Consider the following 25,279-nt stretch of genomic DNA (forward strand, 5'->3'; position numbering starts at 1 on the left):
ACCCCCCCCCCCCCAACCCACCCACACACACCCACACACAAAATAATGTTTAGAGTTATGAGTTAATTGTTTGCGTCAAAAGTTGGTTTTGTCATGGAATTCATTATATCTTCGGTCGATTACAATAAATTCAAAGAGATAGTCTTTTTATAAGACTTCTTTTACACAACAAAAGGAAAATTACAACTCTTGAGAAACAAACGCAGGACCGTTGTTTGGATCGCTGCTTGCGTGGGATCTTTGCCTGTGCCGGGAGCGCTTTGACTCGTGGACCACCGAAGCACAGATTCTGATTGAACCGTGAGGGGTTTAATGATTCTTCCTTCGTTTATCGAAGTAAGAATTTGAAGCGAATATCTTATCGATGTAAGATGTTCACTCTTCCAAAGATCAAGTCTGAGCTTAGATCTCTAGGACTCGCTAGAGGCTTCTTGAGGATGTTTGTGAAGAAGGAAGACTCTCTCTCTTGCTCTAATTCACCAAAACTCAAGGCTCTCTGCTCTAATCTCTCTGGAAAATGCTCAGCCCTTGTCAATGATGGCCATAGGGGGGTATTTATAGCCTCCTTGGACAATAACTGAAGAAATAGCCGATCAACGACTATCCCTTTGACCGCGACACCCCGGACTGCAGCGGCTATTGGCGCGGCAGCATGAACTGCAGCGGCCACAGGGGCAGTTACCAGCACGTTCCATCGTGCTTGAAACTGTCCTCCCACGACTTTTAACCACCTTTTTCGTGGTTTAACTGCTTGTACACGTCAGCACACGTTCTGTTTCTGGTATGCTGCCACGTGGGCCTCAAAAATCATCATATAACTGTTTCGTAACTGCTGCAACACTCCTTTAACATAGCCGCGGCACCCTAGATTGCAGCGCCCAAGCCGCGACACGACAAGCTGTCGCGCTTCGTTCAATTTGTGGACCTCTCGTTCATGGAACGAATCGAGAGGGGATTTTGGCTTTGGTCCTAACTGTTTAAAGGTTTGACCAAGATGGGAATTTGAGACGATCCTAACTGTTTAAAGGTTTGATCGTTCAATTTGTGGACCTCTCGTTCATGGAACGAATCGAGAGGGGATTTTGGCTTTGGTCCTAACTGTTTAAAGGTTTGACCAAGATGGGAATTTGAGACGATCCTAACTGTTTAAAGGTTTGATCGTTCAATTTGTGGACCTCTCGTTCATGGAACGAATCGAGAGGGGATTTTGGCTTTGGTCCTAACTGTTTAAAGGTTTGACCAAGATGGGAATTTGAGACGATCCTAACTGTTTAAAGGTTTGATCGTTCAATTTGTGGACCTCTCGTTCATGGAACGAATCGAGAGGGGATTTTGGCTTTGGTCCTAACTGTTTAAAGGTTTGACCAAGATGGGAATTTGAGACGATCCTAACTGTTTAAAGGTTTGATCGTTCAATTTGTGGACCTCTCGTTCATGGAACGAATCGAGAGGGGATTTTGGCTTTGGTCCTAACTGTTTAAAGGTTTGACCAAGATGGGAATTTGAGACGATCCTAACTGTTTAAAGGTTTGATCGTTCAATTTGTGGACCTCTCGTTCATGGAACGAATCGAGAGGGGATTTTGGCTTTGGTCCTAACTGTTTAAAGGTTTGACCAAGATGGGAATTTGAGACGATCCTAACTGTTTAAAGGTTTGATCGTTCAATTTGTGGACCTCTCGTTCATGGAACGAATCGAGAGGGGATTTTGGCTTTGGTCCTAACTGTTTAAAGGTTTGACCAAGATGGGAATTTGAGACGATCCTAACTGTTTAAAGGTTTGATCGTTCAATTTGTGGACCTCTCGTTCATGGAACGAATCGAGAGGGGATTTTGGCTTTGGTCCTAACTGTTTAAAGGTTTGACCAAGATGGGAATTTGAGACGATCCTAACTGTTTAAAGGTTTGATCGTTCAATTTGTGGACCTCTCGTTCATGGAACGAATCGAGAGGGGATTTTGGCTTTGGTCCTAACTGTTTAAAGGTTTGACCAAGATGGGAATTTGAGACGATCCTAACTGTTTAAAGGTTTGATCGTTCAATTTGTGGACCTCTCGTTCATGGAACGAATCGAGAGGGGATTTTGGCTTTGGTCCTAACTGTTTAAAGGTTTGACCAAAATGGGAATTTGAGACGATCCTAACTGTTTAAAGGTTTGATCGTTCAATTTGTGGACCTCTCGTTCATGGAACGAATCGAGAGGGGATTTTGGCTTTGGTCCTAACTGTTTAAAGGTTTGACCAAATGGGAATTTGAGACGATCCTAACTGTTTAAAGGTTTGATCGTTCAATTTGTGGACCTCTCGTTCATGGAACGAATCGAGAGGGGATTTTGGCTTTGGTCCTAACTGTTTAAAGGTTTGACCAAATGGGAATTTGAGACGATCCTAACTGTTTAAAGGTTTGATCGTTCAATTTGTGGACCTCTCGTTCATGGAACGAATCGAGAGGGGATTTTGGCTTTGGTCCTAACTGTTTAAAGGTTTGACCAAATGGGAATTTGAGACGATCCTAACTGTTTAAAGGTTTGATCGTTCAATTTGTGGACCTCTCGTTCATGGAACGAATCGAGAGGGGATTTTGGTTTTGGTCCTAACTGTTTAAAGGTTTGACCAAATGGGTATTTAAGACGATCCTAACTGTTTAAAGGTTTGATCGTTCAATTTGTGGACCTCTCGTTCATGGAACGAATCGAGAGGGGATTTTGGCTTCGGTCCTAACTGTTTAAAGGTTTGACCAAATGGGTTTTGTGAGGGAAGATTGATCTAACGAAGTGATCGAATCTCATCTCAGCAAAAGAGTGTTCGAAAATCATAATAGGAGCTTAGTATTTATCATTCTGTCCATAATAATCGGGTTATCCCTAAGAATATTATATTTAACATTCTTCCAGGAACTTCCCATTACATGAATTATCGACCCCCAGCTTTCTTTGTAAAACTGGGTATAACGAGGAGTACGTTAACCTCAGTCATATGTTCGGGTTATCCTTAAGAATATAGGATTCTCCAGGAACTTCCCGTTAAGGAAAGGAAATAGTTTAGACTCATATACCTTTTGGAGTATCGAGGAGCAGTTTATACTCGTATACTTTTCGGAGTGAGGGGAAACAGTTTATACTCGTGTACCCAATGGAGTTGGGGAAAACAGTTTATACTCGTGTATCCGATGGAGTAATATGGTCGTCTTTACTCGACTTCTTTGGCCGTTATGACGCCGGAGTCAATTAAGGCTTGGATTTTGTTTTTGAGTCCAAAGCAAATTTCGGTGGGATGAAGAATCCTTCTGTGGTACGCACAGTAATTTGGATCCGTAATCATCTTAGCTCCATCCTGATCTTTAATAGGTGGTAGCTCGATTTTGTCATTAGCGAGGAGGTATTCCAATATGGCTGGAGCTTCATCCTCTTCGAATGAATATTCTTTTTGAAACTTCGGATCGAAAGTTGCGTTCCCAATGATTGCAGATGTCATTTGTTGGCCTTTCTCAGCTTCCTTTCTTTTAAGAAAGTGTTCAGCTTGTTCGCCACGAAATTTTAACTCCTTCCAAGTTGTGGACGGCTCAACCCCCAAAGCTTCCAAGACATCGATGGAGAGGTTATTGTGGCATGTTTGCAGGATGAACTCCTCTGTAATAGGATCTCTGCAATTCATCGCCATGTTACGGAAACGCTTGACAAAATTGTCGACTGACTCTCCGTCTTTTTGCTTCTCATCCAAAAGGATTCCGATTGACACTTCGGTGTCATCATCGAAGAAGTTGCTGAGGAACAAACTTTCCATGTCATCCCAGCAATTGATGCTCCCTGGCTTGAGCCGTCGGTACCAATCGAAGGCGGGCCCACGAAGGGTGCCAACGAATGACCGGATCATTAAGGCCTCGTTTCCAGAGATTATGCCCAAATGAGACTTGAAATAAATCAAGTGTTGAATCGGCGAACTCTTCCCTTCAAACGGTGTGAAGTTAATCAGATTGAATTTGGTCGGGTATGGTATTGAATCCCATTCCCTCGGATAAGGACATGGAATACCCGTCTTCTTAACTTCTTGAGCCGTCATCAAAGCATTGATTTTGTCTTCAAGTTTTTGCATTTTCCCGTCATCGTCTTCATTTCTTTCTGAATGATGTCGAGTAAAGATAATTGGACCACCCCCAGTGAGAGGTGCTATTGAACCACCCCCAATATCGTTATTGGGAGGATCCGTTAAACCACCCCCAGCGTTATTGCCATTGGGAGGTGTATCAGCCATAATGACTTCATCCACCTCTGGATCACTGTCATCTACAACATTCCGAGTGTGGTGGCTGGATTCAAATCGCTGATTGGACTCAGGAGGTTGAGGCTGTTGAGTTAACAGTTCTCTCATTTGTTGGATAGCCAACTTCATTTCTGTCTTCACTTCAGCTCTAATTTCTTCACGTTGTTTGGCTAGAGCTTCCTGAAGTATTTGAGTGAACTGATCAGCAGTGATTGTGAATACTTCTCTGATTTGTCCTGTGCTAGACATTGTATCATCAGAAGCGATTGCAGAATAAGTGTCCGAGAATTCATCCTCCGAGGACATTCCTTCTTGCATTCTCTTGTAGTCTCTGCGTCTGATAGCTCCTAATTGGAGTCGAGACATCCTTTGAGCAATTCTTGGATTGACTTTTCCTTTCGGGGAAAAGTCGGGATTTGAGTCACTTGAATGCTGTTTAGACTTTCTTCTATCAGCTACGTTGATGGTGACTTCAGGGAATTCATCATTTTGGGCAGCTGATTTTCTTTTGCGGAAATGTCTCAGCTTAGGCTTTGATAATGCAGAGACTTTTCGTGGGATGATTTCTCGTTTGAAACAGTCACATTCTGATAATGCTGTTTTGACGAGTCGTGCACAGGAACAACGAGAGTTTATCTCTCGAATAACTCTCTTTCGAAAATTATTCACAACCTCAACTTGATAATACGATTCATCGGTATGATTGCCAAAAAATCGTATCGTCTGTTGGTATGATCTCCCAGGTATGACGATATCATTTGGTGAATGCGTCTTCTTCTGGGGGTATAAAACCTTGTTGGCATTCTCAGGACAATTTATTTTTGTCTTTAAGCGATCCAAGGTTATGTCGGGAGTCGCACGTTTAGAACCACCCCCTTGTGGGTATGGAGTCTTAACGGGCTCCGAATGCTGATTTTGCATAAGTCCAGACTTCAGAATCCAAACTTGGCGGAGTTTTGGTGATTCTTTGGTCACCGTTTCCTTCCTCCTTTCTCGTCTTTGTTGTAAGAGAGCACGGGCATGAACAACGTTTGCACGACGTTTTTGTATACGTTCTTGGAGGGTCGAACGAGCCCTTTTGATGAGTGTCCATTCCTCCGTTGTGAATTGTGCAGAAACGTGAGTAGTTCGTCGTTGCGTTGAACGAACCACTTGTTGTTTCCTCGACTCTAAGTCCGCATAATAACGAACTCCGTCGGTTTGTTCAAATGCCTTAGCTATTTGACGAGCAAGACGCTGACGCTGTCTCTGACGAGCTCTTTTCGTCAATGTCGTCGGGCTTTGATTCGATGACTCTTCAATTAGATAAGAGCCATTTTGAGCAGAGGTGTTGCGAGTGAAATTCTCAGCAACAATCAAGCGAGAGTCTTCATTTTGTGCCTTCTTTGGCATGCAACTCTTCCTCAATTGTGAGATCCTCTTGTACTTGCGAGATAATGAAGATCTTGAAGAGGATGATGAGAGATATTCCTCAAACTTGGTTTGGTCGAATTCGTATTCGACCATGGATTCAACTGGAATCTTGATCGGCTGCGACACGACGGTCTCGGCAGCGAGACCGTTGGCTCCCACTGTGGTCGCCAGTTTGTTTGCGTCAAAAGTTGGTTTTGTTATGGAATTCATTATATCTTCGGTCGATTACAACAAATTCAAAAGAGATAGTCTTTTTATAAGACTTCTTTTACACAACAAAATAAAAATTACAACTTTTTAGAAACAAACGCAGGATCGTTGTTTGGATCGCTGCTTGCGTGGGATCTTTGCCTGTGCCGGGAGCGCTTTGACTCGTGGACCACCAAATCACAGATTCTGATTGAACCGTGAGGGGTTTAATGATTCTTCCTTCGTTTATCGAAGTAAGAATTTGAAGCGAATATCTTATCGATGTAAGATGTTCACTCTTCCAAAGATCAAGTCTGAGCTTAGATCTCTAGGACTCGCTAGAAGCTTCTTGAGGATGTTTGTGAAGAAGGAAGACTCTCTCTCTTGCTCTAATTCACCAAAACTCAAGGCTCTCTGCTCTAATCTCTCTGGAAAATGCTCAGCCCCTGTCAATGATGGCTATAGGGGGGTATTTATAGCCTCCTTAGACGATAACTGAAGAAATAGCTGGTCAATAACTGTCTCTTTAGGCGCGGCAGCTGATGCTGTCGCGGCTAAAGGGCGCGACAGTCGACACTGTCGCGGCCAAAGAGCGCGGCAGTCGACACTGCCGCGGCTAAAGGGGCAGTTACACCCACGTTCATACGTGTTTGAAACAGTTCTCCCACGACCTTTAACCACCTTTTTCGTGGTTTAACTGCTTTTCCACGTCAGCACACGTTTTATCTCTGATATGCCGCCACGTGGACTTCAAATAATCATCGAATAACTGCCATATAACTGCCACAACATCTTCTTGTAATAGCCGCGGCACCATAGGTTGCAGCGGCTAAGCCGCGGCACCATAGGCTGCCGCGCCTTAGCCGCGGCACCATGGTCTGCCGCGCCTGAGCCGCGGCACCATAGGCTGCCGCGCCTTAGCCGCGGCACCATGGTCTGCCGCGCCTGAGCCGCGGCACCATGGTCTGCCGCGCCTGAGCCGCGGCACCATGTCCTGCCGCGCTGCCATGTAGTTGCTTGATGATGTGTATAATGTTCTTCAATGTTATCTTGAGTGGTGTTTGAACGTCTGTAAGCATTTTTTGACGCCTACATTAATGTTATGCTTTTCTTCTGCTCCAACTAACCCATCAAAAAAAAATTCAACTTCAGGATATGTTAAAGACATTTTGCGGATGTCATGCATTAGAGACTAAGCAGGGTTTGCTAAAAGATTAATTGTGGATCACATTAGAGACAATTAATTAGGGTTGGTAATTAAGCTATCTAATGTGAGGTAAGATCGATGTATCGCTTTATTGGCACAAGATCAAATTGAATTGGCCAAAAATGAGAGGGTTTTCCCACCCAAATAGCTCACAAGTGTCCATGTGGTGCAAGTCCCAATGGCTACCATTCATTTTGTATCGGAGTCCAAAAGGTGGCATCATCTCAGGAACAAGCATGCAACCTACGATGGGACATCACCAAATATGTATCGGACGAGATCTACCACTCTTAATTAGGTTTTGATTTTTATGCCAGAACTTTTTTTTTCCCCTAATCTACCCTCTAAACCCCAAATAGTACTTCTCCTCTGATGAGTTTTAAGTGTAATTAGACATTATTTGATTGAACCACTGAGCAGCTAATTAACCATCATTACCAAGCACCCATTTTTTCCTTTCATATTTTTTTTTTCCCTTCATATGTGATTATGACAAGTTAATTGATATTTATTAGCTTTTTCCAATGGATGATCATGATCTCCGAGTGGACTATGTCAAAAAAAAATTCCCTTGTGTAGACGCCATTTCTTTGGATGGTAGGTTCTCACCTTCAAGTCGTGCTAGATACTTGTCCACCTATCCAAAATATGGATGGATACTCCACAGTTGGAAGTGATTTCTACAAGTAAGAGCTTAGGGGATCGATGTGGACGTCTAATTTAGGTATGAAACGTGTCTACGACTTCGACCACGTAATGTAAAGACAAACATCTTTTTGGCCCCCACACTCTTTGTTCCCTCTCCTCTATAATCCATTATTCTTTGCCCTTCACATAACCTTTATCTTCGCGCTTAATTCTTTTTTCGGGTTTTTTATAGTGTCCTCGTGGGCACTCTATAAGAGAGGAGAGAGATAGAGAGAAATGAATGAAGAGGAGGGGGGCTAATTTGTATGGGGATCCCCTCCTCGTTCATTTCTCTCTCTCTCTCTCTCTCTCTCTCTCTCTCTCTCTCTCTCTCTCCTCTCTTAGGCCCCGTTTGGCAAAGGGTTAATGAAGAGGGGTTAAAGAGAAGAATTAATGTACTTAGCCCATTTGATAATCCGAAGGACTAAATTATTAACCTGTTAAATAAGTTTTATTTTAGCCCTTATGATCAGTTTTAGTGTTTGGGAATAACAATGATTTTGACTATTTTCTTTATAATTAGAAGGGTTAACTTTTATTCCATCTAAATAGGAGTATTAGTAAACCCCTCATTTTGAGGAGTTAACTCATTTTAACCCCTCTAGAGGGGTTAACTTAACCATTTTATATTTTTTATGTTTGGCAAATTATGGAGGGTTAACTCACTTTAACCCTTATATAGATTTGTTGTGTTTGGCAGATTAAGAAATGGTTAAGTCTCATTAACCCCTCACTTAACCCTTTGCCAAACGGTACCTTATAGAGTGCCCATGGACACTCTATAGAAAAAACCGTTCTTTTTTTTTTCTAACATTACCCTTTCTTACCGTTACTTGAGAACGGAAAAGGGTTACAGCTTGAATCATGGTGTAGGGTAAGCTTGAAGGTCTCCTTAATTTATGCGCCTACTCTTGCTGACTTGAAGCAAAATGACAGCCCTCACCACTTTTTGGGGGGCTAGGGGGGATAAATTGCAGACTAATCCGTGAAAGCGTCACTGAAAGAATATTTACACAGCAAGATGTGCATATTGGATTCAGATAACTTAATATGATCAATTCGGCGGAAAATATGGCTCAGAACGTGGCGAATGTGTATTCTTGTTCTATCATAACGTGGCGAATGTGTATCATCGATCAACCCATTTAATACCAACCGGAAAAGTAAATATCCAATTATGATTAGTTAGGGTTTTCTGTTTTGACATTGCGGCCGGTCTTGGTAGCGGCCGGATGAAGCACAGACACGCATAACATGAAGCCGTGTCGTGTCGTGTCCGTGTCGAACACACGTATCCTATGTATTTTTTAGGATTTGTCTCGTATCGGCGTGTCGGATGGCCGTGTCGGATCCGTGTCCGTGCTACATAGGGTAGCGGTTATATACTTGCATAAGCATCTATTATTAATTTCTCCATCAATAAGCACCTATTTTAGTGGCATCGATTGGCATCCCACTGAAGACCCTTTTCTTAATTGAGGCATTCATGATGAAAACGATCAATCTGTAATTTTGCTTGTTAATTTCCTTATCAAAACCTAATTTAGCAAAGTTTTATGGTCATCAGGGAACTCCCAAAGGTTGAGGGGAGGATAATGATGTGATTGATGCTTTAGCTTTAAATCAGGGCCAAGGGTTAGTAGTAACCTTTGCTCTTCTCTCCGCTTAGATTAGTAACAAATTAGACTAAAAAAAATTTAATGTAAATGAGCCATCATTTTCAGCAGGTGCTTTGACGTTGATCAGCCAGATTTCAGGATTGCGTTCGCGGTGAAAGAAAACTTCGTGCCTGCTGGTGCACGGCTTCACTTTTAGGGGCTGTTTGGTTCCCTGTTTTTTAGGGAAATGCTCTTTTGAAAGCCTGTCAAAAACACAAAAAGTATCACTTTTTTGCAAACTTTCAAGCAAATTTGCCTCTTTTAGAGGTGATTTTGCTGAAAACCTGTCAAAGAAGTGACACTTTGACAGGCTTTAAAGGGAAAAAATTTCTAACCAAACGGACCCTTATTGCTTGCATCTCGAAGACTTGTACCGCATGCAGCTTTAATGGATTTCTTTTTCTTTGAAATTTGTTGGAAATAGTATGAAATTAATGGAGGACTAACTTTATAAAAAGGTGTCCTTTATTATCAATAAATCACATGTCAAAGACCTTCTCTAGTAAAAATTAATTAAGAAAAATGTGGAACGAGTCTGTTGGATTTATTTCAAAGATTAATTGGCCCAATCGTGGATGAACAACATATATATTTTGCATATTACGGAAAAGATAAATAAGCAAAATAATGATTAATTTCGGTGGAGCTTCCTGACGCATACTGATGATTAAGCATGAGAATCTTGGATTTTTCCAATTTTCTGGAAACACGAAAAAAAAGGAACATCCATAAATGACACGCACCGACACTTCATCATTATATTATCTTCTGTGCCAAGGGGTTTTTTGTTTGCCCTAAAAAAGGGAAATCAAAGAATAGGAAACCTATTTTTAAGAAAAATTATTTTGAGATTGTTTGGTTGGTTAAAAAAAGAATAAAATCAAAGAATGAGAGATGAGTTGTCACATTATTGTTGGATGATGTTGGTGGTTTTTGAAGAAAAGTTATTTTGAGTTTTTTTGGTTGGCTAAAAAAATAAAAAAATAAATTATAAGAAACATATTTTCTGTAATAAGTTCTTTTCTTGTGTTTGGTTCATTCATAAAAATAAGAAAATAGATGAGTTGAGATGAGTTGTTATTATATCACTTAAAGAAATCTATTTTCTAGTTTTTTTTTGGAGGAAATGGGTGGAAATAAAATGTTACTGAGATGAGATAAGTTGTCATCATGGTATTGGATGATGTGAATGCTTTTTAAAGATGAGATATGATGGAGATGAGATGAGTTGGATAATGTGACTCATTTCTTGTGTTTAGGTTTTTTTAGGAGATGATATGAGATGAGTTGTGGGATGAAAATAATATTTTATTAGATGTTATGATGAGTTTTAGTGATGAAAATAAATAAAAATAATATTTTATTAAATTTCAGGTGCCATATTTTTTTCTTGATTTTTAGGAAACCAACCAAATAGTCCCTACAAAAAGGGAAAACAACAACAACAATAATAATAATAATAATAATAATAATATTTGTACGTTCGTGAGTGAACGAAATAGCCGCGTGAGAGTGTCAATATCACATCCGTTGGATCCGTTTAATTAGAATCGCAAGCAATTGGGCCCCACCGTCCATAATCACCCACTATATTCCGGCTTGCCTTCACCCCTGTGGGACCCATCCGGAGCCCACCGTCACATGACGACAAAATAAGGCTAAATGTCACATATTACAAAATTACCCCTATCCCCTTCCCCTAGGATCTCCCCCCTCCCTATAAATAAATCTAGCACACCCCGATCCGAAACCCATAAACAACTACAACTCCCCTCACCCCCACTCCCAACCACTTCTCAATGGAACCAGCGCGCGAAGCTCCGGCGCCCGCCGACGCCGCCTCCGCGACTGATACCCGCCTGCCCCAACCCGAAATACAGGGCGGAGCCTGTCCCCTCGCCTCCCCCTTCCCCCTCACCTCCGTCAGCCCCTTCCCGTCTCCTCAACCGTTTGGAACCAGACCTCACAAGCCCTTAAGCTTCTCCGATCGAAATCCAGCCTTTCGGCGTGTCCCTCCCCCATCTCTTCGTCCTCGCCTTCGACCCCTTGACCCACCGCCTCAATGGCAGCGCCCTCGACCACCCAAGTCCGCGTGGTTCGGCCTCCCCCCGATGCCGACCGGCGGCGCACGCGATTCTGCGGGGCCTCGTAGGACGATGCGCCGCCCGCGGTAGCAGTTAGGCGAGATCTACAGTTCCTTGAGGGATGGAGCGGAGGAATGGGGAGTGTGAGCGGATGAGGTCTTTGGTTTATAATTCGAGCCGAACTAACTCGTGAGAGCGGGAAGGGCGAGGATGAGAGCGCGGAGGCGTTTTTATCGCGTCGGGGGCGGCGACTTGAGCAGAGAAGGTTGAATTCGGTTGGCTGGCGCGGCCGGCGATGGCGGATTGGCTGGAGGTGAGATATGATCCGCCGAACTGATCGACCGTGCCCGTTGAGGGGTGGAATGGCGAGGTAAGATTTTGTGATGCATTTCCCCCACCTTTTTTTATCCGGGAGATTTCTTGATAAATTTGGGATTTTGGAGCTAATTGTCCCTTTTTTTTTCTTCTTCGATTTGAAGCCACAATAACAACAACAACAACAATAATAATAATGAAATCACCATGAGTTTCCCTAAACGTTTCCGAGAATTTTGTGTTCCAGCTTCAGTGCTTGCTGATTTGGTTCTCAATTCGAAGCCATTTTAGCCTAGAAATAGATAATTTTAATACCCTTTATTCCTCATGTATGTTTTTTTTTTTTTTACTCTTAAACTGGAAAATCCTTTTCAGAATTAGAGGCCTAGCATTGACTTCCGAGTGAAATTTGCGATATTAGCATATAAACTTCCTTGTCAAGTCATTTTGACCCATAATATTCTGGCATATAATAGTAATAGTAATAATAATGATAATAATAATAATAATAATAACGATAATAATAACCTGTAGATCGTGTGGTCCCAATCTTAGGTACGACGCGGCCGTGGTCGGGAACAGGATGCTGCTAACGGAGGGTTGGACATGGCCCTTCACTTACTCGCCACGCGGCTGCGTGTACGACGCCACTCGTTGACCGTGGGGGAGAATGAGGGCGCGGGGTGAGGGAGGGTTGTGGACGGTGCGCTAGGCGTGGTGGTCGGCGGGACTTCCTCGTTGGCTGTCGCGTAGTACGCGGGGGGCGGGTGAGGCCTACGACCCCCCGACGGCGACGGACGGTGGCGAAGGTGGCTGGGGTTTGGGTTCGGGGAGCTGAGGATCGGCCGTTTGGGGCGTCGGGAGCGGAGTGAGTCGTGGGGGAGGAGGGGAGGTATTACGTGGTGGGGAGAGGATGGATGTGGGGGTGGAGGGTGGGTCGGCTGGAGGGGAGGGGAGGAGGGGGCGGTGGAGGGATTGAGTGGGAGGTGGTGAAAGGCCCAGGCTTTCGGTTTCGCCCTGCCGCCTCCACGTTCTCCATGTTTGGGCGGTTGGGGGAGCGCGAAGCAGAGAGAGTAGTGAGTTTTATCTTCTGGATCGTAGAGAAATTCGGACCGTCAAATCCTAGTAGAGACAACAAGGTCCGCCCCGCTGCATCACGATCGAATGCGCGCCGTCGAATGGTTTTGGATTTCAATCAATTTCATGCGTGTCGTTATCGGATCCCCAAGAAATTCAAACATATCTGCCGTGTATTTGTGTCACACAACCTTCAGTGCGTGTGTGCTGCTTGAGAGTGATGACGAACGAAATTCAAGGCTCCCACCCCAACACGCGGCATATGCGGTGACGCCGTATTGTAAAGGAGGGGGGGAAACCGTCTCGGGTTCTACCGAAACCAAATGAGCAACCTCTTTTTTTTGTGCCAGCGAACTAATTCTCAGGCAACAGTTGATGTATCGCTTGTTCAAGATGATCGACAGGCTGAATTGTTTTTCTCGGAGAAGGGGGTGGGACGTTTCTCGTGTTCTGGAGAGTATTGTTGTTGTGGTATTGTCGAGTGTTGGGAGTGAGGGTTTTGGATTTCGTTCTCTTGAGTTTTGTGATTGATGAATATATATATATATATATATATATATATATATTTTTTTTTTTTTGATATTATCGTGATAATCAGCTGTGATTGTCGCGTAAGTCAAATTATACATGCAAGTTCCCTTAATATTTTTAGGAAGGTTGTGAATCTTTTTAACTAGTACAAGCTTGATCTGAGGCGAGCTCAATTGAAAAAAAAAAAAACAAAAAAACAAAACCAAAACAAACTACAAATGCCCCCAAACTCGAGCATCATTTTACTCACGACACGCTAGAGGAGAAGTTTCACATCGCCACGTTTGTTCCTTGAGACATGTAGCATTTGAAAATTTTATGCTGGGGATTTAAGAATGTACAAATGAGGAAGTTGTTGTCTTTCAATATCCATTTTTCTCTCCCTTGACTATATCTTAATTTGTAACTTACGTTTGTAATGGATCAGCATATGACAAAGAGGCGATCATACGTATCCCTTGGGAGAGTGACTTTTAAGGCTTTGCGAGGGCCCCTTACTACCGATCTTGATTAAATTTCATCTTATTATTTTGGGAAAATTGTGTCAAAGACCCCAAAAGTAAAATTTTGATGTGTTGCAGCCCCTTCACTTTTTTCCCATGTGGTTCAGTCCCAATAAATGTCACATCATGTGTTGTAGCCCTTTTTTCATGTAATTATCATGTCAACTAAGCACAAAGAGAGAGGAATAAACATAAAAGTCCAAAATACCCTCGTTTTCTCCTCCCTCTTCGTTCTCTCCAGATCTATCATGTTAGTTTCAGTGTGATTCATGTTAAGTCTAATTTAATTCCTTTTAAGTCTAATTTAAATCATGTTAAGTCTAATTTAAATCATGTTAAGTCTAATTTAATTAACATGTTTTTAAGTCTAATTTTATGTTAAGTCTAATTTGATTTATATTAAGTCTAGTTTGATTCATGTTAAGTCTAATTTAATTCATTTTAAGTTCAATTTAAATCATGTTATGTCTAATTCAATTTATTTTAAGTTTAAAAATAAGTTGAATTAGACTTAACATGAATCATGTTAAGTCTATTTCAATTTATTTTAAGTCTAATTTCATGTTAAGTCCAATTTTACTTCATGTTAAGGCCAATTTGATTCTTGTTTAAATCTAATTTAATTATTTTTAAGTCTAATTTCATGTTAAGTTCAACTTGATTCGTGTTAAGTGTAAATTCAGTTCATGTTAAGTCTAATAACAGTTCATGTTAGGTTTAATTTTATGTTAAGTCCAACTTGATCCGTGTTAAGTCTAAATTCAGTTCATGTAAGGTCTAATTTCACGTTAAGTCCAACTTGATTCGTGATAAGTCTAAATTCAGTCTATGTTAAGTCTAATAATAGTTCATGTTAGGTCTAATTTCAATCATGTTAAATTCCTTTTAAGTCTAATTTAAATCATGTTAAGTCTAATTCAACTTTTTAAAGTCTAATTTCATGTTAAATCCATTTAAATTAGACTTAAAACAAGTTAAATTAGACATAACATGATTTAAATTAGACTTAAAAGAATTTAAAAAAAGACTTAACATGAATCAAATTAGACTTAACATGAAATTAGACTTAAAACAAGTTAAATTAAACTAACGCGAATTAAATTAGACTTGAAACAAGTTGAATTAGACATAACATGATTTAAATTAGACTTAAAAGGAATTAAAATTAGACATAACATGATTTAAATTAGACTTAAAAGGAATTAAATTAGACTTAACATGAATTAAATTGAACTTAATTTAGACTTAAAAGGAATTAAATTAGACTTAACATGAATTAAATTGAACTTAACATGAAATTAGACTTTCTTGTTAAGTCTAATTCAACTTACTTTTAGATTTAACATGAAAGGATAGATGAGATAAGAGCATTTTGTGGTTTTTATTTTTTATGCTCTCTCTCTCTATATACTTAGTTGACATTTAATAATTGCTAAAGAAGGGCTGCAGAACATAGATCTCCAATTTAATTAAGTGCTGAACCACATAGAAAAAAAGTCAAAGGGGCCACAACACACCAAGATTAATTTGCTTTTACGGCATTGACACAATTGTCCCTATTATTTTCTTAGAAGAGTATAATTTAACCATTGTTTTCTAATTAATTTTTTTTACAAATAATGACATCTAAAAGAAAATGACGGGGAGAGAGCGAGAAGTAATTGTCACTCATAATTGTTACTTGTTAGGCCAGCTAACGTGTGGACTGAGAATGAGTTGATGTGATGAATTGTTGAACATACAGGGAATAAGTAAAGAGTCTTTTTCCATGAATCCGGCATCAATGTAGTTTGGGCTTCGGCTATTTTTATCTTCGGATGTGAGCTCATCATATCATATATCATATATCATATCCCTTATGGGCACATCGTTATCAAAGTTCAATTACTACCGTACTAAACTCTTAATTTCCTACGAAAACTTTGATTAATATTTCATTATATTTAGTCAGTACGTCTACAAGACAACTTTATTTAATTAAAAAACCACCAAAAAACCTTGCTTGTTTTCCTCGTTCTCCCAGAATCCAAGGTTCCAATTACATTACTCAACTAAACGAAGTATGAATTAATTAAAATATATAATCCCACCGCAAAATCATTTCTCATTACGAAAGGCAGATTCAGATAGAGACTTTCCAGATAATTTTTTATTAATTAGTTGTTTTGCGTAAATTAGTTCAGGAGGTAATGTTTATATCGTTTTTGTTCACTTTCTAAAGGGCGACATTTGAGTTACAACATCCACCGTAATTTTAGAGTTTTGATGCAATAAGATATGTCGATAATAATCTAACTCCAAATTACACCGGATACGCATTCGGGGTGGATTTAAGAAGTTGTTGTGGAACAAAATAGTCAAACTTTCTGCACACGAGCAAAACACATCTAATACATGAAGTAAATTTTCAAGGGGGGAAAAACAGTTAGCTGTTAGCCCTTACATCTTCTAAACTAAAATACGACATCATTTTCTAAAAGATTACAATGTCATGTGTGGATCATATGTTAATAAATTACATTTTCCTCTCAATTTAACAATATGAAAAAAAGTGACTAAAACTAAATCGAGAGCACTCTATTAATATTAAGAAGAAAGTGCAAGAGATATAAACGGCTACGCCATCAAAGTACAAGGGGTTATCTGCAATCGAACCTCGTTCTAGATGCGATGGGTCCCCAACTGATTTGGAAATCTTTTGAAGGCACAATCATTACACATACAAGGAGGTGGACTTTGGCAAATTATTAGATTAAAGCATAGCATGGTGCATTAACTTTATCAGCCTAGTGGAGTGTGAATCAGACCAACGAAAAATTACTCCAGCTCTTCTTAGGGTGGGTCTACAGCAAGATTGGGCCTTGCTCAATCCTGTTCCGTTCTAAACTGCTTCTTTCGGTGAATCGGCCCACTGGTCTCCAACGCACTTAGTTTAGGGCTATTTTCGGCCTGGCAAAGATTACGTCGATGTTGGGCCCATTGTTCTCCAAACACAACTTTATCTAAACAGGCCCTTTGTTTTTTTAATTGAAGCCCATATTTTTTTTTTGAGGAGTTGCCCATAACGTATTGTGGGCCTCGTATGTAAATAAATACATTGATCATCTCGGAGCGGGGTTTTCATCCTATATCAACTCGGAAAAGGAACTAGTTTACTATTTGGTTTCCGAACAGTAATAGAAATCATGAACGCATGGCATGGTTTTGTTATATATACGTTCACAAGAGGACGCAGATGAAAGTTGCCAGCATATTTGAGTAGGCTATAGACACACGGATGAAGTCGATACGGGTCTGGAAGCGCAACATCCGAAAAGAGCTCGACCGCATGTCGAGAATTCTTGCGGAGTCGTCGTCCTCTACCTACGTCGCGATGGACACGGAGTTCCCGGGTTTCCTGTACCGCACCCCTTTCGGGGCGTCGGAGGAGCGGCGGTACCGCGACATGAGGAGGAACGTGGACGCGATGAAGATCATCCAGCTGGGCCTGACGTTCTACGACCACGAAGGCGTGTTCAAGGGGTCGTGGGAGGTTAATTTTAGGGAGTTTGATCCCGCGGCCGACCCCCACGAGAGCTCCGTCCAGCTGTTGCTGGACAGCGGGATGGATTTCGATGAAAATAAGCGTGACGGAGCGTGCGCCTCCTGCTTCGCTAGGTCGTTCTACCGGAGGGTGCTTCTGCCTTACCGCCACAGGATCAAGTGGATTACCTTCCACGGGTTGTACGACGTGGGCTACGCCGTCAAGCTGTTGATGGGAAGGCCGCTTCCGGAGGGGAGACGCCGGTTCTTATGCAGGGTTCAGAATGTGCTGGGGAGCGTTTATGACGTGAAGTACATGATGGCGTGTCGCGGATTTAATCAGAGGATGGGGCTGGTGAAGCTGGCCGAGGAGCTCGATGTGGTCGGTGCTGCTGAAGGCCGAAACCACCAGGCTGGGTACGATAGCCTGATAACGGCCTTGTCGTTCTTGAAACTGAGAAGGGATGGTATGGTCGAAGACAAGGCTGCCGGCATCTTTTACGGCTTACATCGATGCGGCCTACGGCGCATGCTAGGCCACTATACATGCATGTCGATGACTACTTAATTAGTAAACAGTTTTATATATATACAGCTTGTTATTATTTATTGTTTTTATTATTTCTTTTTCTCGGCCAATTAAGGTAGGTTTTTCGGACATAAATAATGGAAGTACGCATGAAGTAAAAAAAATTCGCATGCATCAGCGCGCGCACGTGCATGAGAATGCTGCTGCTTTCATTATCTGTAGGATGGAGAAGTAACAAAAAGGTTGTGGCAACCATAAATTAATTAAGCACTATTTTGGGTCTTTTCACACGGTTCTTTTAAAAGCAGCCGGGCTGCTAATTAATGTGATTTCTGGTTCCCCTGCGCCCCCAGCTGGCTTGATTTTCATTTTTTATTTTTTATAACACCTGTTTTTTTTTTCAACTGACTGAACCAGTGAACCCTATATCGCATACGCTTTTATATCGAAGAAACACGTACAGAAACAACGAAGAGGCTACCACAGAGTTATTTGGTTTATTGTGTTTGTCCAAACAACAAATTAACGAAGAGCTCAATGTCTATATTTCTGCTTAGCCTGTCTCTGGCTAACGCATACTCTTGTCTGTGTATACCAGAAGTGCTTTGATTCCTTCCCTTCTTGTCAGCAACATTGCTCATCTCGCGCCTATCTTCACTGATTTTCCTTCCCATATACCTTCAAAATAAACAGACAAAAATACATATCAAACAAGGAAAAAAAAAGATCTCTCTCTCTCGCTCACATTGATGCATGTCTGAACCAAAAGAAAATCAGATGGAGATTCATGTGAGCGGTAAGTGCATTCACCTGCCCATCATCATGAGAGTAGCCTGAGGATTGGTCCCCGGTGACACTGAGAATGTCGACCCGTCGATGACCCTGAGCCCCCGGTCCACCACCCTCCCTACCACGCACCCACAGTGATAATGCCATATCGTCGACACCGTCCTCCTGCAGAACTCTCCCATCACTGCATCGTCATCCCTGTTCGCTGGCAACGCAGCACCCACAAACCGAAACTCCCTCCTCCCGTCCCCGGACCACCACCCCATCGTCATCCTGAACTCCTCCATCGACCTTGCCGCCAGCACCTCCGCCACCTTCCTCATCCCCACGACGCACCGGTCCAAGTCCTCCTTGGTGGAGAAGTAGTTGAAACGGACAAGGGGGTTGTCACGGACGTTGAGGGTCGCTAGGCGGAGGCTGCCAACAGAGGTAGGGCCAGCGACCTTCTCAATGATGGTGGCAACGGTGAGGTGGATAGGAGAGGAGGCAGCAGGGAGGAAAGGGAAGCGAGGGGGACGGAAGGAGACGACATTGGAGGCGGCCTCAAGAAAGGTGCCGTTGTGGGTGATGCCGACTACCTGGATGAGCGAGTGCTCGAGAGGGACAGAGGGGATAATGGAGATGCCGTTGCGGGGGTTGTCATACATGAACTGGCCCACATTTGGGTGCTGGACTGCGATGGGGATGCCCCATGAAGAGAGGTGGGGGCGGGGACCAATCCCGCTGAGGAGGAGGAGCTGTGGGCTTCCAAGGGCGCCAGCAGAGAGGATGACTTCACCGCCTTGGCGAGTCATTGCGTGGTGGTGATGGCCACGACGGTCACCTGTTGAGGCTAACAGGTTACACTGAATCCAATATATCGAACATAATGTACAGTAACTACTGACTGCTTAACTACAATCAGCATGTTAAATTCTCTACCAGAGTTGCTATTAGTCAGTAGCCAAGGTATCCAACATGATTTCGAAATTAGAAATCAGGAATTAACAAAAATTTCACTGAATAAAAATTTATCGTCGACTATTTACAAAGTAGTTGTAATGACTACACAAAACTATAGATGGTGCAGACTTGGAATATTAATGTAGCCAATATATCCCAGTGATCGCTTGCGAAGTTTAGCAGGTCATAATGAGGCCAAGATATACTGCATACTGCATATTTACCACTACTAGCAGACCTAGTAGCAGTCAGCAGCCACAGGATATCCAACAGACATCCAAACTAGATAGAAATAATGAAAACATACTGAAGTAAAATCTTATCATCAACTGAAAATTTACAGATTTACTTGTAATAACTAAGTATCTGGTGACAAATAATCTTCAAAAGTAAGTTCAACCACACAAACACAGCAGACTTGCCCAAACACAACTATTCTAAATAAGACATCAAAAGTTACTTGTAAAAAGATAGAGAATATTTACTTGTAAAAAGATAGAGAATAAATCATACTTTCGAGGGACTAACAAATAAACCGTCAACTGAAGAATCGCAACGTACTTGTAATAACTACATAATAATAATGATACTTCAGAAATAAACCAGTGCCACAAGTTAGCTGAGCAGAGAATCCTCAAAAGTTTGTTGAAAGAGCCAAAATTATATCAAATTTGAACCCAAAGAAATATATTAAAATTAAATAAAAGAGAATCAATTTTAAGATATACTAACAAATAAACCGCCTAAGTTTCTAGTTCCATACAATTCTTCTGTACTGTTTCTAAATTAAAAAAAAAAACTTATGTGCTGAAATGTTATGCTGAAACGTAAAAGACAGTTTAGATAACAGCACATTGGTCTAATTAAATCTTTCAGTGCAAATATTATGTAGTAGGATGAAGAATGATAACGTAGATCACAGTACATAAATGTCTAAATGGTTTAAGCCTCACAACAATACCTGATGTTTTTCAAACAAGAAGGCAAGATATAATTGAAATTTACTTGTGATAACTACTTCATAGTAAAAAGATGTTAATGAATTACCCTCAGAAGTATGCTGGAAACGCCAAAATTACATCAAATTTCACTAAAAGAATATTTAAATAATACTCATAAAGATTGCTCCTGTCCAATTACTTATTTATTAACCAATTAATCATATGGTTGACCAATCAGAACGATAAGATTATGCAATTAATTCAACTCAGCCAACTGTTTTAGACTCAAACCCAAAGGGCCGAGCTTTCTAAATGGTGAAAAATGACAATGTAGGCCACAGCGCGTTGCCCAGTTTGGGGGCAAACCTGTGTCTCTATAAATGTTCCAAAACATTATCAAAACCCAACTGAAATGTAAGAAATCAATATCTTGACACGGTTCTATTCTACTAAAATCAAGAAAACAGAACAACGAACCCAATTAAAAAAAAAAAAAATCAAGAAAACCAACCTGAAGATAGACTTGAATTGAGCAAGATCCTCTCCACGCTAGCCCTAGTCGCCACCCTCAAATTCTCCGCGTTCGCCAATGCCAGCAAATCAGCAGCACTATGCCTCCTCCCGCTTGAATCGAAAGTAGATGCCCCAATCTTTGTCCCCTCCACGTGCCTCTCTGTAAACCCATTATACGGCGTTACATTGGCCTCGATCAATCCATCCCTCACTGCGGACTGCCAACTCTTCAGCTCCGGCCTAAACGCCACCGCCTTCTCCACCCAGTCGTAGGACTCTTCCACCATCTTCGGGTCCCACTCGACACCGGAAGCATTAAAGAACTCCCTGTGAGCCCGGCTGTAGAATCCGGCGTTGATCGCCGACGATCCGCCGAGGACTCTGCCGCGAGCGTTGGGGACGCCGTCGTCGGAGACGAAGGACTGGGCGGGGGAATCGAGGCTGTTGGCGGCAACCAGGGTTTGGAGGAATCCGTCCTGGGAGCTGAGGGAGGGGAACTCGTCGGGGGTCCCGCCGCGCTCGAGGAGGAGGACGTGGTGGCCGGCGGCGGAGAGGGTGGCAGCGAGAGGGCAGCCGATGGTCCCGATTATGATGTAGTCGTCGTCGTCCTCCGGCGGGTACAGGGTGGCGTCGAAGGTGAAGCGCGCGTAGCTGGGAGTGGTTCCCCCTGAAATCAAGAGATCAAGAAATCAAGAACAAGAATCGATTCTTAGGGTTAGGGTTTGGGGGACTGAGGATTACCTGGTTCCTGAGACGAAGAGAGGATCTGGGACAAGAAGATCGGGAGGAGGAGGAGGAAGAAAAGGGTTGATGAGGGTCTGATCGCCATTGTTTTCTTGAAATTAGGGTTTTTTCTTTGAGAATTTGGGGGAAATTTGGAACGTTTGCTTTTGTTTTTGTTTTGTTTTTTTTTTCTCACGAGCAAAAGAGAAAGGAGATGGGTGAGGAGTTGGTTTGAGAGCTTTAATTTGTAGAGAGGGAAATGGCGCCTTCGAGCGGAGTGAGGCTTTTGAGGAGAGCGGAGGGGTATTTTGGGGATTTATGGTTTTTGTTGGCGGTTATTAGTGGACACTGCTTAAAATTAACGCTTAATTACAGCTGGCTCCTGATTCGTCCACATAGACTTTGGGATTCCCAAGTGCGAACTTTAATTAATCATGACGTAATTGGGCTGCATACTGCACGTTAATGGATTTTCAATTCAATTTGTAAGGCCCGAATCTACCATGGGCTCAATAGGAGCGGGGGGGAAAAGACTGGACTACAAATATGTTAAATCTTTTTGTAGAGTTTGTTCTTGTTTGTAAGAGAAGTAAATTAAATTATGGAAGGATAAAAACCCTTCCTATTTTTCCATTAATTAATACAAACCTTCAGAAGATCACAGAGACTATATTAGAACAATTCAGTTTTAAATATCTCTCTCTCTCAATTCTTCTCCAATTCTTCTCCAGTAAGATATTTTTAAATAAATAATAAATATGAAGAAGATGATGAATATATTGAAACAAGGCCGTAGGTGTGACATGACCGAGATACTATCTTCACAGAGAGGTGGTTATCTCATCTAGGCATGTCCATCCGGGCCGGCCCGGACCCGGACCCGGGTACCCCGGGCCGGGCTCCGGGTCGGCCCGGATTTTTTTCAATTTTTTCCTTTTCTTTTTTTTATAAAAAATACTAAAAATTAGTTTAAATTTATTATATTTTACATAATTATGTATTAGTATATGCTTATAAATTATTATAAATTATTATGTAACTATATATTATATATACATATATTATATATATTATATATACATATATTATATATATTATATATACATATATTATATGTAAATATATTATATATATTTATAATCTATAACTTGAGAGAGAGAAAATCACATAAGTAGCTATTGTCCGTTGGGCCAATGGGGAAGAAGTAACCGTTGTAATATACTATGCTTATATACTAAGAGAGAGAGTATACACACACATATTATACATATATAAGAGAGAGTATACTTATATAAGAGGGAGTATACATATATAAGAGAGAGTATACCTTTATAAGAGGGAGTATACATATTATACATATATAAATAAGAGAGTGTATACCTATATATACTTATATAAGAGAGAGTATACATATATAAGAGAGAGTATATTTATATATACATATATACTAAGAGAGAGAGTATACACAAACACATATTATACATATATAAGATAGAGTATACTTATATATACATATATACTAAGAGAGAAAGAGAGTATATATATATACACACATATATTATACATATATAAGAGAGTGTATACTTATATATACTTATATAAGAGAGACTATACATATATAAGAGAGAGTATACTTATATATACATATATACTAAGAGAGAGAGTACACACACACACACACACATATTATATATATAAGAGAGAGTATACTTATATATACATATATACTAAGAGAGAGAGTATATACACACACACACACACATTATACATATATAAGAGAGAGTATACTTATATATACATATATACTAAAAGAGAGAGTATATATATATATACACACATATATTATACATATATAAGAGAGCTTGGCCCGGGTTTCCGGGCCGGGCCCGGACCGGCGGGCTTTTTGGACACCCCTAATCTCATCCATAACAACAGTGAGCAGGCACGTATATGTTTCTTATCAAAAAATTTCCATTTTTTCCCTGATGGATTATCAGAAAAAATATCATAAATAAATAATTTGATTTAACTTATAAGCGTAGTAATAGCTGAAAAACTTCTCATTCTGACAAAGAGTAGTGCTTTCAAGTATCATCAAACAAACGTTGATATCAATGCTAAATTGAAATATATAGCTCAGGGGTTATTTTATTCATAGATTTTTTTTTATCTTTCCTAAAATATATGTTGTACGCGGGAGGTCGATGGATGGAGGAATCTCACTGCTGCAGATGAGCTCCGTAGCGTTGGATCCTCTGATGAATCCTAGGCTCATGTAGCCAGGGAAACTGTCCCTTGGACTCCGTCTTCATGGGTCCTTAACCATCCCAGGAATTATTAAAAAAAAAAAAGCAGTTAGCAGGCTGGGATTTGGATATTGCATGAGATCCCATCTATTCTCTCAAATAAAGTAATATCCCTTAGACCTTTCATATTTGCAATGTACCCTTCTATTCTGCCACGTTGTATTTTCTAACCCTCCAACTTGACAATATTTGTTTCTAAATATGGAAATATCAAAATTTTCCAATAATCTGCGTTAGGCTTGGAATATTTTCCGTCTCAGAACTAAAACTCTCTAGTTGTGAAGGGGTAGAAAAACATGATATGAACTAAAACTCTCTAGTTGTGAGGGGGTAGAAAAACATGATATGAGAGAATCAGAGGGCAATTCCACAAATATCAAGATACGGAGGGTAAAGGTGCAAATATAGAAGGTTAGGGTGTATGCAAAAACCCCTTTAACAAAAAAGGTTACTTGCCTATTAGTCTCTTATATCTTTTCTGATTACCAAATAGTCCCTCAAATCTCATTATTTGCTTATTAGTCCCATAAATCTTTAGTTTTCTTGCATTATGGTCCTTCTGTTAGGATTCGTAGGGGGTGAAGGGAAGTTTTAGGAAAAAGCGTTAACTTCTCTAACTATAGTTGAGTTAATGCTTAACCTAACAACTCAAGTTACCTTATTACCCCTGGGGTATATGTTGCCCTTGTAAGTTTTGGGTTTAAAGTGAAGCTAGTCATGGGAATGACCTTGATTTTAGGTTTGGGGGAAGCATGTGACCATTGGTGAAGAAAGAAGGTGGATTTGGGTTGGTATAGGCAGGGGTATAATGGGTATTTTACCTAATTCCGTCACATTTAATGATCATTAATAACACCAACTAACACGAGGGACGGATTGGCAAAAAAGCTAAAGATTTAAGGGACTTATAAGCAAATAATGACATTTGAGGGATTAGTTGGCAATTTCAGATGATTTTAAGGGACCAATATGCAATTAACCCAAAAAAAAAGAAGGCCTTCGAACTGATCGTTCCATTGGACTAGCAAACCAAACACCCACCTTCCCAATTTAAACTCGCCCTCATTCCCTCTCTCATCATCTCTCCGCCGC

At 41.0% G+C, this 25,279-nt stretch overlaps 2 protein-coding genes across 2 annotated transcripts; one reads left to right on the forward strand and one right to left on the reverse strand.

Annotated features, from left to right (window-relative positions):
• On the forward strand, nucleotides 17,182-18,060 carry LOC109843685 (putative CCR4-associated factor 1 homolog 8). The gene has a single exon (XM_020412637.1). It carries the CDS (start codon nucleotides 17,200-17,202, stop codon nucleotides 18,010-18,012), a length of 813 nt encoding a protein of 270 aa, XP_020268226.1. The 5' UTR covers nucleotides 17,182-17,199; the 3' UTR covers nucleotides 18,013-18,060.
• LOC109842616 ((R)-mandelonitrile lyase-like) lies at nucleotides 18,471-22,153 on the reverse strand. Its single transcript, XM_020411467.1, has 5 exons — nucleotides 21,900-22,153; nucleotides 21,146-21,825; nucleotides 19,918-19,986; nucleotides 18,784-19,607; nucleotides 18,471-18,651 (listed from the first exon to the last, which is right to left on the reverse strand). Exons 1-5 carry the CDS (start codon nucleotides 21,985-21,987, stop codon nucleotides 18,471-18,473), a joined length of 1,842 nt encoding a protein of 613 aa, XP_020267056.1. The 5' UTR covers nucleotides 21,988-22,153.

This window comes from Asparagus officinalis, chromosome 5 (assembly GCF_001876935.1).
Source record: "Asparagus officinalis chromosome 5, Aspof.V1, whole genome shotgun sequence".
Classification (NCBI taxonomy): domain Eukaryota; kingdom Viridiplantae; phylum Streptophyta; class Magnoliopsida; order Asparagales; family Asparagaceae; genus Asparagus; species Asparagus officinalis.

Excerpts from the sequence above, each read along its gene's own strand:
- LOC109843685 (XM_020412637.1), top strand. The coding sequence starts at position 17,200 with ATGAAGTCGATACGGGTCTGGAAGCGCAACATCCGAAAAGAGCTCGAC.
- LOC109842616 (XM_020411467.1), bottom strand. The coding sequence starts at position 21,987 with ATGGCGATCAGACCCTCATCAACCCTTTTCTTCCTCCTCCTCCTCCCG. Across the intron at positions 21,826-21,899 it reads CTCTTCGTCTCAGGAACCAG|GGGGAACCACTCCCAGCTAC; the intron begins GTAATCCTCAGT and ends TCTTGATTTCAG. Across the intron at positions 18,652-18,783 it reads ACTCTCATGATGATGGGCAG|GTATATGGGAAGGAAAATCA; the intron begins GTGAATGCACTT and ends TTTATTTTGAAG.